Source organism: Prionailurus viverrinus, chromosome E2 (genome assembly GCF_022837055.1).
Source record: "Prionailurus viverrinus isolate Anna chromosome E2, UM_Priviv_1.0, whole genome shotgun sequence".
NCBI classification, from domain to species: domain Eukaryota; kingdom Metazoa; phylum Chordata; class Mammalia; order Carnivora; family Felidae; genus Prionailurus; species Prionailurus viverrinus.
The window spans coordinates 3078134-3093805 of NC_062575.1; the positions used below are offsets into that span (position 1 = coordinate 3078134).

Below are 15672 nucleotides of genomic sequence, written 5' to 3' on the forward strand. Positions count from 1 at the left end.
CTTGCCCTGGGGTTGTGAACTTGGAAATCTCCAGAGAGAAAAAAATTCCTCAAAAACAAGGATTAAGTAGTACCTGAGGGAGAATGATGCGATTACAGAGATAAATCTGCAGTTGAGAGTGGCTTAAAATTATTGCTAATCCTGCTGAGGCACCTGGGTGGCTCAGTGGGTTAAGCATACGACTATGTCAGACTCTTGATTTCGGCTCAGGTCATGATCTCACAGTTCCTGAGATCAAGCGATGAGTCAGGCTCTGCACTGACTCCCAAGAGTCTGCTTGGGATTCTCTCTCCCGCTCTCTGCCCCGCCCCTGCTCGCTTTCTCTTTCTCAAAATAAATTAAAAACATAAAATAAAATAAACTCTGGGGCACCCAGAGTTTCCTCCCTCTTTCATAAATCCCCCTTGCTAAAATTCTGTTTTTCATATCTCTCCCCAGGTCATGTGCATCTCACAAGTCAGAACTGACAGACCAACCGAGTCTGAGAAATAGCTCTCTGGTGTTTTCACCCTCTCTCCTTAGTTTATCTGATACGTGAGGTCCTCCAATTCTCCATGTCCCCGGTTACATTTTAGAAATACAGGGGGCCCCGGGTCAGCCTGAAGAGTCCCGTCCTGTCACCTAGAGTTGGGGGGGGGGGGGGGAAGACAACTTCTCTGTGACCTAAAATGCTTGTCACATTGGTACATCCTTGCCAAAACTAGGGGGCAGGGCTTGAGCATTTCTGGTACCCCTCTACCTGGCTCTTTATGCACGCCAGATCTGCACTAAGTGCTGAAAGGGAGAAACAAAGGAAAAAAGAAAGATCAAGGAGAAGACGTCCTCACCCAATCCGGCCCCCGGTCCTCCTGGCTGGTCTCCATCAAAGAACAGCTGTGGCAGCCACACTAAAAGTCTGTGCCTGAACTTTGATTGGCCATAAAATCTCTCCTTCCCCATTGGCTGGCATGACTCTTGATCGCCTACACTCTGGAGGTGATGGGAAACCATTGAGGCGTGTTCTCTCCACCTCAGGTGTGAGCAATCTTCCTTCAGGCATTGCTGACGGCTGCTGACTGATGGATTTTCTGATGACACTACTAATTACATCCCCCTGTGTGATATAACCACCGGGCTTCTGTGGGCAATCTTCTCCCACAGGAGCCACTCTCTCCTGATCTGAATATCTGACTTCTGCTGTCCCATCATCTTGTGCAATTTCTTAAACTTCCACAACAGCACCTACAATGAGGAGCATCTATAGATGAGGAAACCGATGAGTATTCTCGAATAACTCGCCAGGGATGGAAAAGGCAGAAGTTAGATCTTAGGAATGTCTTTCTTTTTATTACTGTGATAAGAACACTTAAGATGACACCTGTACCCTTAACAAAGTCTTCAGTGCACAATACCGTGTTGTTAACTGTAGACACAACATTGCACACCACAGCCCTAGAACTCACTCATCCTGCATAACCAGAAGTTTATATCCCCGGAACAGTAACGCCATCCTTGCCCTTCCCCCAACCCTCAGAAACCACCAATCTACTCTGCTTCCTTGGGTCTCTTTTAGATACCCCATTCAAGTGGAATCATGCAGTGTTTGTCCTCAGTCGGTCAACCGACTGAGCCACCCAGGCGCCCCCAAAGACATCTTCTATCTGGACTTTCATAGAGGGTGTTGGCCAACCATGCTTGGAGTATCAGACTATGCTTTATTTTACATAAACACATGACTCCAGTCTGGGTACTGAAAATCAAGTCTACCAGCCTTCCTACAGGGGAGAGTTGACTTGTAACAAAAGTGTTATGGGGCGCCTGGGTGGCTCAGTAGGTTAAGTGTCCAACTTTGGCTCAGGTCATGATCTCACAGTCTGTGAGTTCAAGCCCCGCCTTGGGCTCTGTGCTGACAGCCCAGAGCCTGGAGCCTGCTTCGGATTCTGTGTCTCCCTCTCTCTCTGCCCCTCCCCCATTTGCAGTGTCTCTCAAAAAAAAAAAGCATTTTTAAAAAAGTGTGTAGATAGTCAAAACAGATAGTCAAAGCTCTGCCAATAACAGCTCAATGAGTGAGTAAAGTCTCTCCCTCTAGCTACCTCAAGCCATCCTTTCTAGAACTCTGCAGAAGTTCGAAGGCAAAGCCATTGTTGGGTTCCAGATTCACCTCTCCTGTTGGCTGCTTCTGTCTTTGGGCCTCCAAAGGTTACAAAGGACGCCCCCTTCTGGTGGGAAATGCACAAACCCCTGGCCCTCCACTGGACACTCTCTCCTACCCTCACCCCTTGAGCACACCCACCATGCCTCTCTGATCTGGTTTATTTTTATTTCATCCGAGCAGAAGTTGGAATTTCCCACCCAGGCAGAGGTTATATTACTCAGACCTCACCTATTAAGGGTGTGGGTGAGAACTGAGAAACTATGTCCTACCCCCATGTAACAAACTTATTTAGTTGTAAGCCCTTTTGATACCTAAAGTGATAAAATGTCTTATATTCAGATAAATAAAATGAATAAAGCCTACTCAGAACATTCTGTAAAGCCTCGTCAGTGAACAGAATCATTTCCTCAGACATGTTTTTCTCTATGTTTGCAGAAATTTATTTTTAGAGGTTCATTAAACAAACTAGAAACTATCTGGGATGCCTTGTTAGGTCAATGAGAACATTCCTTTGATTCTTTTTTGCCATAAATATTGCTCCAAATAAAAGATATTTAAAGTTTTTTGTTCTTACTTATTTTGAGGGGAGGAGGGGTAGAGAGAGACAAAGAGAGAGAATCCCAAGAAGGCTCACACTGAGCCCCGAGGCGGGGCTCGATCTCCATGAACCGTGAGATCATGACCTGAGTGGAAATCAAGAGTCAGATGCTTAGCCAACTGAGCCACCAGGCACCCCAAAAGATATTTAAATTTTTTTAACATTTATTTTTGAGAGACAGAGAGAGAGAGACAGAGTGTGAGCAGGGGAGGGGCAGAGAGGGAGACACAGAATCCGAGCTGTCAGCACAGAGCCTAATTTGGAGTTCAAACCTACAAACCGTGAGATCATGACCTGAGCCGAAGTCGGACGCTCAACCAACAGAACCACCCAGGCACCCCTTAACTTTACAAAATTCTAAAACTCATGTATCTATAATAGAATGAAATGATATTCCACTGTGACCATTTTTTTTTCCTGTTTGATATTTTGTCTGTTTCGCATTTTCTATTTGCTTATCTTGGGTTTGGAAACTTTCACAAATGAACAATTATTATTTATATAAGGAGGAAAACGGAGGCATTAAAATAAAGAACAAAGCTCAGTGGCAGTAAGCACCTTACAGAACAGTGAGATTCAACACAGGATAAAGTAAGACCTTGATTCTCCTGGGCTTCAGGCTGTCAGAAGTCTGGTGAGTATCCTTCAATGACATTGTACTACGTGCAGTTTGTGACATCCCCAAATCTGTTTTTCAAAGCTCTCCTTCCTTTTCCTCATGTGAAATGTAATCTTTACACCCGAGACATGTATCACAAATACCTTGCATGTACTCTTAATGTTTCCTTTTTACCATGCCTTACCAAAACTCAGAGGAATTTCCCATGCTTTTACATGTGATTAAAAAGCCATTTTTCGGGGCACCTGGGTGGCTCAGTCAGTTGAGTGTCCATCTGTCTTCAGCTCAGGTCATGATCTTGTGGTTCATGGGTTCGAGCCCCACGTTGGGCTCTGGGCTGACGGCTCAGAGCCTGGAGCCTGCTTCAGATTCTATGTCTCCCTCTCTCTCTGCCCCTCCCCCACTCACTCTTTGTCTCTGTCAGAAATAAACATTAAAAAAAATTTTTTTTAATCCAGGGGAAAAAAAATGAAAAAGACAAGATTGACTTTAAAATTTAGACTTAATCATTTAAAGTTTAAGTGACTAAATCAAGTGTAAATGATCACAGTTCAAGCATTAAATGACATTGTGCGTCATTCCTATGCAATGATGTACCAATACTCTGCTATTTAATGTCAAAGATCAAGGCCACGGTACCAACTTTCACGAGTGGCTGTCTCAACAAGGAAACCTGAAGATCAACACACAAGTCTGCGGAGAACGATTCTAGGAGTGTTGCATCCACACGACTCCTGAAACAGACTGCTACAGGCACCAGCGACAGTCACAACAAAGTTTATTACAATGAGAGGCAAGGCCGACCGATCGGGACCAACACTCTTGATAAGAGTGTGGCCCGGAACAGCTGGGGTACAGAGTTTTTAAAGCCAATCACATCATTTTATCATTACCTGGGAACAGAACAGAGAAACAGTTCCCAGATGAGTTAGAAACAGTTGCCGAGTGAGGTGTTTATTTTAGACTTTCTGCCGCTAAGTTGCAACCTGTGGATCTCCTTGACCTTGCCTCTGATGCTCTTTTCTTTGAGCTTTTGTTTCCTTCCTTGGTGAAGCCTGATTTACAAGAGTATGAAGCGTATTTTACCAGAGTAAAAACAAGGCTGTTATCTTTAACCTTCAGTGTCAGAACAAAGCTGTTATTTTTCAAGCTAAGCGTTAGCCCTACACTACAATTTAACCCTTACAGGAGAAGGGTTTACAAACTGTCCTGGGAACACAAGGTAGAGGAAAGATTTGTCTTGGGACCAGAGGAAAGGTCCCGATAGGAAGGAACAACCAAGGGGCTGTGACTTTCTTGGAGTTTTGCCAGATCAAACATGCTGAAGTATTTCCACGCTGAAGGAAGGATGGGACATCATGTACCTGTGAGTTTACACTGCGGTGATTTTAAATAGTCTTGTGAAGAGCAGGTAGTCAAGGTGCCCCAAGGCATCAGGAGGCAATAGACGTTTGCTAAACGGAGCCGCCTGGCAGCAGGGGAGTCCCGGGCCTCTCCAGGTTGTCTGGGAAAGTAGGGTGGAGGCAGGAAGCCTGCACCAGAACCGAGAGGCACAAGGGGGCCTCCTGGAGAGTGGCGGCGAGCTGACCCGAGTCAGATTTTAGAATTACTTCATTTATCAGAGGTTGTTAGAAGCCTAAGACACTCACAAAGCAAATCTTGCCCAGGTTTTTTATATATGGAGAATCAAGGACGAAATAAGTAGGAGAATATTTAACAAAAACCAAACCCCAAATTTCATTGCGAAAATATATGTGTTTTATATTTATGTTTATATTTATGAGCTATTTATGACTCATCTTTTTTTATTTTTTTAATGTTTATTCATCTTTTTTAAATTTTTTTTTCAACGTTTATTTATTTTTGGGGACAGAGAGAGACAGAGCATGAACGGGTGGAGGGGCAGAGAGAGAGGGAGACACAGAATCCGAAACAGGCTCCAGGCTCTGAGCCATCAGCCCAGAGCCTGATGCGGGGCTTGAACTCACGGAGCACGAGATCGTGACCTGGTTGAAGTTGGACGCTTAACCGACTGCGCCACCCAGGCGCCCCTGTTTATTCATCTTTGAGAGAGAGACAGAGCAACAGAGCGTGACTAGGGGAGGGGCAGAGAGAGAGGGAGACACAGAATCCGAAGCAGGCTCCAGGCTCTGAGCTGTCAGCACAGAGCCTGACATGGGGCTCGAACTGACAGACGGCAAGATCCCGACCTGAGCCGAAGTCGGTCGCTTAACCGACCGAGCCACCCAGGTGCCCCATGACTCATCTTTAATTTCAAAAATATTTTAAATGATTTTTCACACAATTTACTTTTTTTTTTTTACTTTAAATGTGCAGTTGGGAGCCTGGGTGGCTCAGTCAGTGAAGCGTCCGACTTCAGCTCAGGTCATGATCTCACTGCTCGTGGGTTGGAGCCCAGCTTTGGGCTCTGTGCTGACCGCTCTGAGCCTGTTTTGTCCAGATTTTGTCTCCCTCTGTGTCTGCCCCTCCCCTGTTCATGCTCTGTCTCTCTCTCTCTGTCTCTCTCTTTCTCTCTCTCTCTCAAGACTAAATAAACATTTAAAAAATGTTTTTAATGTGCATTAAAGACAGATGACAAGAAGGGATTTCTTTTCTCTAGTCAGTGATTGGCTGTAATACGGGGGGTCGGGGGGGAGGAGGGGATCTCCTACGAGGGGATAATGTGCAGCGAACTTCCATTTCACCTTGCTCTGGACCACAGTACAACGTGACTACTTAGCGACTATGTTGTTCCTCTGTCAGCTTGGACCTGTATCTCCTCAGAGCAGAAAGTGTGGTCAGGTGAAGGTATGAGATCCATTGCTAATGTTGAAATAAAATAATGATTTCCAAAGGAGAAGCCTCACCAGGCGCAGGTTGGGGTCCCCATCCAGGACAGTCCCCGTCACCGCCCAGAGTCCCAACTCCCAAAGACCCATTGACTTTCACACATGGGGAAACATGTTATTTGCAAAGGCCACGATCCCACTCATGGCTGGTCCCCACCTCCCCGGTGGTGTCTGAGATGAACCCAGCAAAGTCCAGGGCACAGAGTACAATACTGAAGTCTTGCGTGCTTTATTGGAATCGGAGGAGATGCCCGCGTGGCACACTCCTGGGCCATCAGAGATGACCGGGTGGGGTTTCTGTGCCCCAGGCAGGGTCGTATCCACTGTGGACAGAAGGAAGCACTTCACGAGTGGGCAGACCCCATGGCCAAATGCCCCCGATGCACTTCATCCGGTCTACCGTCTGTCTGGCTCTGGTTGCCAAAGCTTTGCCGCAGCAATCTTTCCTGGCTCCGGAGCCAGGACTGAGTTAACGGCTCGTGTTAACTGGACTGAATTGTTTCCCAAATCAGCCGCTTAACCACAAGTTAGAATTACAGAGATTTCTTTTCCCGCGAGTCTAAGAAAAAGAGACAAGATAATGTTAATGACGTCAAGTATCTTGTGAGGAAACAAAGAGCAGACATGGGGGCCTTGCTGCCCCCCCCCCCCCCCCCGTCATCTGCACGGGTCTCCCTTCAGGCTGGGTCCCGGGAGGGACCCTGAGGAGGAGGTGTGGTTAAGAACCCGGGAGGCGGGAGAGCAGGGATGGCAAACGTGGCTGGGGGACGTGCCTCAGTTTCCATGAGAAGCGATACGGACGCCCAGTAGGTGCCAGCAAGGGATTCTGTGGAAGTGAGCAACTGAATGATACTTAACGTAACCACATAGACACAGTCTAACCCCCTCTCACCCCCGCTGTCTCCCACTTTCTCATCCTGCCCCTTAATCTGTGATCAACACGGAGTCCTCTAAACTGCAAGGGACAGCTTTTGCACGTGATTGAAAAGAAATGCCTCCTATGTATCTCATCTCTGTTGTGATGGAGCATATCCCATGGTAATATTGTAAAACATCTTCAGTCTTTGATTCTGTAAAGAACGTGAAGCCAGACCTTCTCGGGCTCACTTGTCGTCAGGGATGAGCTTTGGGGTTTGTTTACAGAACTTTTTTTTTTTTAATGTTTATTTATTTTTGAGACAGAGAGAGACAGAGCATGAACAGGGGAGGGTCAGAGAGAGAGGGAGACACAGAATCCAAAGCAGGCTCCAGGTTCTGAGCTGTCAGCACAGAGCCCGACGAGGGGCTTGAACCCACGAACAGTGAGATCATGACCTGAGCCCAAGTCGGATGCTCAACCGACTGAGCCACTCAGGTGCCCCTGTTTACCGAACTTTTTTTTTTTTATTTTTTTAACGTTTATTTATTTCTGAGACAGAGAGAGACAGAGCATGAACAGGGGAGGGTCAGAGAGAGGGAGACACAGAATCAGAAGCAGGCTCCAGGTTCTGAGCTGTCAGCACAGAGCCCAACAAGGGGCTGAACCCACGAACCATGAAATCATGACCTGAGTCGAAGTCGGACGCTCAACCGACTGAGCCACCCAGGCGCCCATGTTTACCGAACTTCTAAGCAAGGGTCCTCACGTTTGTGGAGAAAACACTTGTGGAGAAGTGGCCGTGACCTAGTCCGTGTGATTTGGGGAGAGACTTCTGAGTGGGCTTAACCATTTGTGTGGACCAAAATGGGGGAATTCACCTTCATGACCAAAACTATTTGATGGGGTGCCCGGGTGACTCAGTCGGTTGAGCATCCGACTTTGGCTCAGGTCATGGTCTCACAGTTTGTGAGTTTGATCCGCACGTCAGGCTCTGTGCTGACAGCTCAGAGCCTGGAGCCTGCTTCCATTCTGTCTCCCTCTCTCTCTGCCCCTCCCCCACTCCAGCTCTGTCTCTCTCTCTCTCAAAAATAAATAAACATTACAAAAAAAAAAAGAAAATGTTTAAAAAAAAAACTATTTGAAGCTAGCCTCATTCATGTATAGGGATCAATAAGGACGATGTATCTTTAAAAAATGTTAACCATAACCCCAATTCTTATCACCCACAGAGGAAAGATGCAACATTTGTCTAGAATGATCCCGAGGCAACCTTGTGGTCTTATCACATTAAAAGTAACACTTTGAGTTAACCTCCTTTGTTTTCGGTGGCCTCTCTAACAGAGAAAAGTCCCAGGGATGCTAGAACTCATCCAATTCTGACTGGATTAGAGGGGAGGAAATGGGTGGGATGGGCGGGGAGCAGTGCTAATAAAAGCCCCTCCTGGGAGATCTCACTTCAGAACTGCTGCTGGGACAAGACCTGGGGCCAGAGCAGAAGAGGTGCGTACAAGCTTCTTATTTCCAAGTGTCTACACAGACCTATAACTACGGAGGACAAACGGGCGGTTGCCAGGGGGGTTGGGGTGGAGGTGGGAGGCACGGGTGAAGGGCAGAGGGGGGTCCCGGCTTCCAGTTAAGGAGTGAGTCACGGGGAGGAAAGGCAGGTGCAGGGAACATGGTCAGTGAGCTTCTGACAGTGTGGTCGGGGGACCCTGGTGCTGAGCCCAGCGTAACTACAGACCCGTCCAATCACTATGTTGTACGCCTGAAACTAACATAACTTTGAGTGCCAACTGTAGCCAAATTTTTTAATTTTTTCAAACTTTGGGGGCACCCGGGTTTCAGCTCAGGTCACGACCTCACGGTCTGGGTGTTCGAGCCCCGCATCGGACTCTGTGCTGACAGTGCGGAGCCCGCTGGGGCTTCTCTCTCTGCCTCTGTCTCTGCCCCTCCCCTGCTCACGCTGTCTCAAAATAAATTTAAAAAAAAAAAAAACTTGAAAAATGTTAAATATCTACAAGAGCTCATAGGAGAAAGCAAAGTCTCAGAAGGGAGCGATCGATAAATGCAGCCAGTGCCATCTGATGCCAACTCAGGGCAGGCACAGCGTGTGCTCCTGGGGTCCTGGGCCCCTCTGAAGGGAGCGGCGTAGGTTCCCCACACCGGCTTGCAGATTCGGGACGGTCGCCCCGTGCTGGGCCAGAACAGAGCTTGGCCAACGCAGACGTGGTGAGCAAAGCCCCAGCCACCGCCATCCTGCTCTCACGCTGGGCTGCGGCTTCTGTCCTGTGCAGGTGGGGTAGCTGCTGGGGGGGGGGTTGAGGGGGGGGTGGGGGGTGGGGAGGGTAGAGGGGGGTGGAGTGGGGGGGTTGATGGGGTGGGTGTGGGGGGTTGAGGGGGTGGGTGTGGGGGGGGAGGGTAGAGGGGGGTGGGAGTGGGGGGGGTTGACGGGGTGTGGGTGGGGTGGGGGGGGAGGGGGGTTGAGCGGGTGGGGGTGGGGGGAGGGGGGTTGAGGGGGGTTGAGGGGGGTGGGGGGGTTGAGGGGGGTGGGGAGGGGGGTGGGATGGGACTGGGGGGGTTGAGGGGGGTGGGGGGGTTGAGGGGGTGGGGAGTGGGGTGGGGATGGGACTGGGGGGGTTGAGGGGGGTGGGGGTGGCCGTGGGGGGGGTTGAGGGGGGTGGGAGCGGGGGGGGGTTGAGGGGGGGTGGGGGTGGGGGGTGGGAGGGTAGAGGGGGTGGGGGTGGGAGTGAGGGGGTTGAGGGGGGTGGGGGGTGGGGGGGTTGAGGGGGGGTGGGGAGGGGGGTGGGGATGGGACTGGGGGGGTTGAGGGGGGTGGGCGTGGCAGTGGGGGGGTTGAGGGGTGGGAGCGGGGGGGGGGGGTTGAGGGGGGGGTGGGAGTGGGGGGGAGCGGGGGGTGCAGTCCTGGCTGCCCCAGGAGCTGACCCACCTGTGGAACGGCAAGCTCCTTCTCTGGCAGCCTCACACAGACAATGAGGCAAATCTAATCGACCTCAGCAAGATGCAAGCCTCCCAGAATGAACTGGTTTCTGGAAGTTCTGCATGAGATGGTATACTCGCTCTGTGTGTCTCGTCGGGTCCTCCCCGCTACACGCGTGCGTGTCTCACGTTCGCGGCACTGTTCTGTGTGGACAAGCCCCACCCCGGGTGCTCCTAGCCAGGGCTGGCTGGCCGGCCACCAGCTGGGACAGCTCGGGTGCGGTAGGGCCCCTCTCACCACCCACTTAGGGCCTGAGGGCGAATCGTGTCCTTCATCCCGTCTAGCATCTTAAACCTCAGAACCCAAGGGCCGCGAGTCCCGTATGTTTGTACGTGTGCGGGACCTTTGCCGCCGGTTAGTAGTGACTGCAAATCACCGCGGGTGTAAGGGGAGAGTGGCCCAAGGCCTCATGGAAAATTCCAACGTGCACGTCTCTCCCCAGACAGGGGCCATGGCCGAACACTTTAAAGAAGTAAGCAGGTGTCTCGTGTGCCTGGCCTACCTCGAAACGCCCATGTACCTGAAATGTGGCTACGTCTGCTGCCTGCAGTGCCTGGATTCGCTGCAGAGGGAGCCCGACGGGGCGGGCCTACTGTGCCCCTCCTGCTCCGTGGTCTCTCAGAAGGAGGACCTCAGGCCCGGAAGCCAGCTTGGGAGCCTGGTTGCAAAGATCAAGGAGTTAGAGCCCCAGCTGCGAGCTGTTCTACGGATGAACCCAAAGATACGCAAGTTCCAAGGTACAGCCTGTCCCCACACATAAATGCTCTGGAAGACGCAGCCTGCCTACCCGTTTCTTCTAATGTTTCTTTTTTTTTTTAAGGTTTATTTATTTTTGAGACAGAGGGAGAGAGAGCACGAATGGGGGAGGGGCAGAGAAAGAGGAGACACAGAATCTGAAACGAAGGTTCCAGGCTCTGAGCTGCCAGCACAGAGCCCGATGCAGGGCTCGAACTCACAAACCGTGAGATCATGACCGGAGCCGAAGTCGGACGTTTAACCCGACTGAGCCACCCAGGCGCCCCCTGCCTACCCATTTCTTAAGGGGATGAGCTGAAACATAGCTTTCCAAGGCCCGGTCATGCTTTCCTGGAAGTACAGATTAGCGCCACCTATGAGAAAACAATTTCAGCTTCCGGCCGTGGCCTGCACCCGAGAGGAGTCACGCCTGACTCTCTCCCAAGTCAGGGTTACCGTGGATTCTCACGGCTCAGCTGCGCGTCTAACGTGCTCAAGGATGCCAGGAGGGACCTCCCAGGCTCCTTGGAGCTCGCAGAGCCCTTGCTCCTCCTGGCTCTGTCCCGACTCTGTCCCGACTCCCCTGTGCTGGGTCCTGAGGGGTGGCGGGTCCCGTGGGTGTGAATGGGCTGTGAGGAGGGTGCTGGGGTGGGCACGCCAGCCCACAGTGTCGTGCCAAGGACACGGGTCTCTGTGTTCCCGGAGTTTACATTCCAGCTCCTTGCAACCTGAATCTGAGATGGTGAGCCGTGTCCCAGAAACGTGACCGGTCTCGACACGTCCCCTGTGACGGTTGGAGGGTCTGGGCATCTTCCAAACACCTGTGTGCTGGGACGCCAAGTGCAGCCGTTGGTGTTGGGTCCAGAGGGTTTATTTCCAAGGCTACTGGCTCCACCCATGCGGTCACCTGGCCTCCCTACAGGGCAAGCCAGAGACGTGGGCAGCACCCACAGTCCTTTTCCTTCCACCCCCTGCCCCTCTGGCACTGCCCTGTGTCTATGTCACTGCCAGAGCCCAGCACGTCCCCACTGGTGTCCACAGGGGTCCCTTCCTCTGCCTGGACTGTCCAGAGTTCACCCGTCTCCTTCGGGACCCCCAGCCTTACTCCTGTGTGATTACAACTCCAGGGAGCAAGGGCCCGGGATGCACTTGTCTGCTCAACATCGGTAGACGAGGAAGGTACTGGCCAAGGACAACGAAATATGTGAAAAACTTGCATATTTACTGTTATTCTGCACTAAGTGCACTAGTTTCCGTCCTTCACACATTCACCTGATGCCTGCAGGTCAGCAGGGCCCGCACTACTTTGCATGATAATTTGAGACCATGCCGCCCGGCATCTTCGGTCAGATCACTTGGTGTGAAGAGAACACACGCTAGGAGTCAGAGGGACTAGTTCTGAGCACCGTCACCCACTCGGTCTATAAACTCGACCTCCTCAGGGACCAGGGAAGTTTCCCCGGGAAATTCCGAGCAGCACGGAGCGGAGGGTGAAGGGGTGACCGCGGCCGAGACGTCTGGGCCTTTGCAGCAGACGTGCAGAGGGCTGCCGGGCGCGTGTGCTTGCTGACTGGCTTCTCTCTCTCCCACAGTGGACGTGACCTTGGACGTTGACACGGCCAACGGCTACCTCGTCATTTCTGAGGACCTGAAGAGTGTCCACTGCGGGTATTCCAGACAGAACCGGACGCCCCGGGCCGAGAGATTCGACTACGCCCTCTGTGTGCTGGGCTCCCCTGGGTTCTCCTCTGGCCGCCACTACTGGGAGGTGGACGTGGGGACCAGCAAGGAATGGGACGTGGGTGTTTGCAGAGACTCTGCTCGTCGGCAAGGGCCGGTTCTGCTGTCCTCAGAGTTTGGCTTCTGGACGGTGGGTCTGAGGACAGATCTCTTCCAAGCCGGCACCATGCCTGTGACTGTTCTCTCGGTGAGCCCCCGGTTACACCGCGTAGGGGTCTTCCTGGATAGGAATTTTGGCACTGTTTCCTTTTACCACGTTAGCGACGGATCCCACATTTTCACATTCACTGAAATTCCTGCCGCGGAGACGCTGCGTCCGTTTTTTGCTCCTGGGAATCCGACCACGGACGGGCAAGAAGTCCTGAGAATCTGCCCTGTGAGGAGCCCAGGCGTTGCCAGCCACCCCGCGGGTTCTGGGCAGGGCAAACGAACCTCCGATACAGAACATTTGTAGAGAATTCCCGTGTGCTCACAGCCAGAGCCGGGAACTCTCCTGCCGGTTAGGTGCGTGGTGCAGACGTGGCAGGAAAACACGCAACGGCTGGTGAATCGCGAACGCTAATTACATGAAAGCATTTAAGCGTCAGCACAGTTGTTTCTCTGGGGACTTGTTCCTATTTCTGTTCCGATGACTGGGTTCTGGGTTTTCACATCAGTTTCTGAGTGTTTTTTTATTTTCTGCAGTATTAACTTAGTGTGTAATGGAGGTTATAAACGAAGTAAAAACTTGGATGTGACCCAACGGGTTAACTGACTTTCTAGGTGATATGTGGGCCAAGACCTATGTAAACAGTAAAAATGTGTGTGTGTGTGTGTGTGTGTGTGTGTGTGTATTTTCGGCTTTACTCAACCGCTGAAAGGCACACATTCCTTTCAAGTGCACACCAGTCCAGGAACGCGGGAAGGAGGCAGATAGGGCCGTCCAGGAGGTGGCAGCCTGGCATCACGGGGGCTCGGATGCACTTGGTACCACCGGAGTGCCAGCTTAAAGCAAGAGGTTCGCCCCTGGTCACTCTGCATTGGGCTGCACGCCCCCCCCCCCCCCCCCCCCCCCCCCGGGTTTCCACACACATACCACTGTCAGCCCAGGGAGGTTCTTTGCGGGCAGGGGGCGGGGCTGTGTCACCCCGGCAGGATCCACCCCTTTCCAATACAGCGCCATTTTTAACATTTCCTTTTTGTGTGCCGAAGTCATCCCACTTTATTTTCTAATGTTCAGTTATCGCTGCCTAGTTAGGGCTAGGCTTGGAGTGACGGTAAGTGAACCGGTGAGAACACCCCACCCAGGGCCTCTCCCCCTGCAGTCCACTCCCCTTGGAGAGCAGGGGACTGGGGTTAACTGTTACAGGGCCCCACATCAACGCAGGCTAGCACATCCCCCGGCAGTAGAGGGGGCCACCCGTGTGCAGTTCTCAGGAGGGGCCTCCAGGGTGCCGAGGATGAGGGGGGCCGGCCCTCAGCACGGATGGTACAGCCAGGCGGGCATCAAGGGGTTGGCAAGCAGGTTAGAGCACCGTTGTCTAGAGTCATGTTTGCTTGAAAGTGTCCAGGAGACCCGTTTAAGAAGGAATCATTAAATAGAACTCTGAAATTACAAATGTGCAAACTAAAATACATGAGTGATGAAAAAGAATTAGCCTTACACACAGAATGAAAAAACAGAAATACTCAGTAGGAAGCAACAGAGGGCAGAGACCGGGCCCACGGCAGGCGTGTCCTTGTCCCAGGGGCTGGGGCCCGACAGGCCTGCAGGGCTGGAAGTCACTCAAAGCACAAGGCCGTGCAGGGAGCTAACTTTCCTCAGTCGGCAGTAAGTACACTAGGCTCTCAGGCCACGTGGTGTCGCCCACACGTACGGAAGGCTGCCTGTGTAAGTGGCAGCTGCCACAGACAATAGGAAAACAACAGCGGCTGTGTTCCAATAAAACTTTATTTACAAAAATAAGCAGCGGCCGGGGCCGTAGTTTGCCCACCTGAGTTGGGGCGTCATGCGCTGACTGCACATGGGTCCCGTGCAGCACAGAGTGGGGCGTGTGCACACTGAGAGCGTGGAAGGGGTGTGGGGTCCCGTGTGCCGGGCCGGGCGGCAGGGGGGCCAAGTAGGTCAGGATTCTGCATCGAGGGCAGACGAGTTCTGAAGGGAAGGTGAGGCAGAGGCAGAGGCTGGCCGAGGCAGGCTCTGTGTCGTGCTTCTAGGACACAGGTGAGAGGCGGGGACACCGAACGCAAGGGAGCCTGAGCGCTAGCAGCTAGCGCAGTGGGCCGTGCGAGCACACGTCCTGAAACGCGGGGGCAGGCCTGCGAGTGGGCGGGGCCTCTGCCTCCATCTTGGCCTCCGGTGCCCGGGCGGGTCACAGACCCACACACTCACCCCCAGACAAGCCCCGGCCGGGCCTGTCCCCTCCGGCCCTGGCACAGGTGGCCCAAAGCCCCTGCAGACACACCCACCGGGACCCCCACCAGCTCCCACAACATTGGGGCCGGAGTCCGAGCGACTCACAGGAGGAGGAGGAGGAGGAGGAGGAGGAGGAGCGAGCCAGTGAGGCAGGAACGGCCGGCTGGGCTCCTCAGCGCTCAGGTGGGGGGCCGGTCACTACAAACCCGGCGCACAGGCCTAATCAGGGGTCGGGGCTCTTAGAGGGACGAGGCGGGGGCACCGGGGCTTTGGAGCTGACGTGCGTTCATACCGAGGGAACGAGAGGGGACGCGCTAAGTGCTGCGGCCGCCGTCTGGGGACAGACCCTCAGGGCTTCTGGACAACAAACCCAGGTCGTGTTTCTGTCTCCCCCCCCGCCCCTCCCCGCCCCATGGAAGGAGGGTCCAGCCCGCCGGGCCCCTGGAGCCCCGGGAAGACCAAGACCGGGGCTCGCCCACCTGCCCCCGTGCTCCCAGCACCCCAGGCCCTCCCTTCTCTGGGTGCGGAAGCTGCCGCTGTCCCATGCATTCAGCCACCGCGCCCCTCGACAGCAAGGACAGAAGTCCAGCCGCCCTGCCGGCAAGCTCACTCCCGCTCCGCCATCTGTCTCTGACCTGCCGTCCCCGTGGCTGTCCCTGGGGCTCACATGCCATCCCCTCATGTCGGCCGCCTCCTTGGAGTGTGAGACACAGCCCTCACCACCATGGGAGAGGGACCCACGGCA

The 15672-nt window shown here is 52.9% G+C and overlaps 1 protein-coding gene across 1 annotated transcript; it reads left to right on the top strand.

Annotated features, from left to right (window-relative positions):
* The first annotated feature begins 8536 nt into the window (after window positions 1-8536).
* RFPL4A (ret finger protein like 4A) lies at window positions 8537-12986 on the top strand. The gene is made up of 5 exons (XM_047836077.1): window positions 8537-8559; window positions 9156-9353; window positions 10342-10411; window positions 10500-10794; window positions 12385-12986. Exons 4-5 carry the CDS (start codon window positions 10509-10511, stop codon window positions 12984-12986), a joined length of 888 nt encoding a protein of 295 aa, XP_047692033.1. The 5' UTR covers window positions 8537-8559; window positions 9156-9353; window positions 10342-10411; window positions 10500-10508.
* Window positions 12987-15672: the final 2686 nt, after the last annotated feature.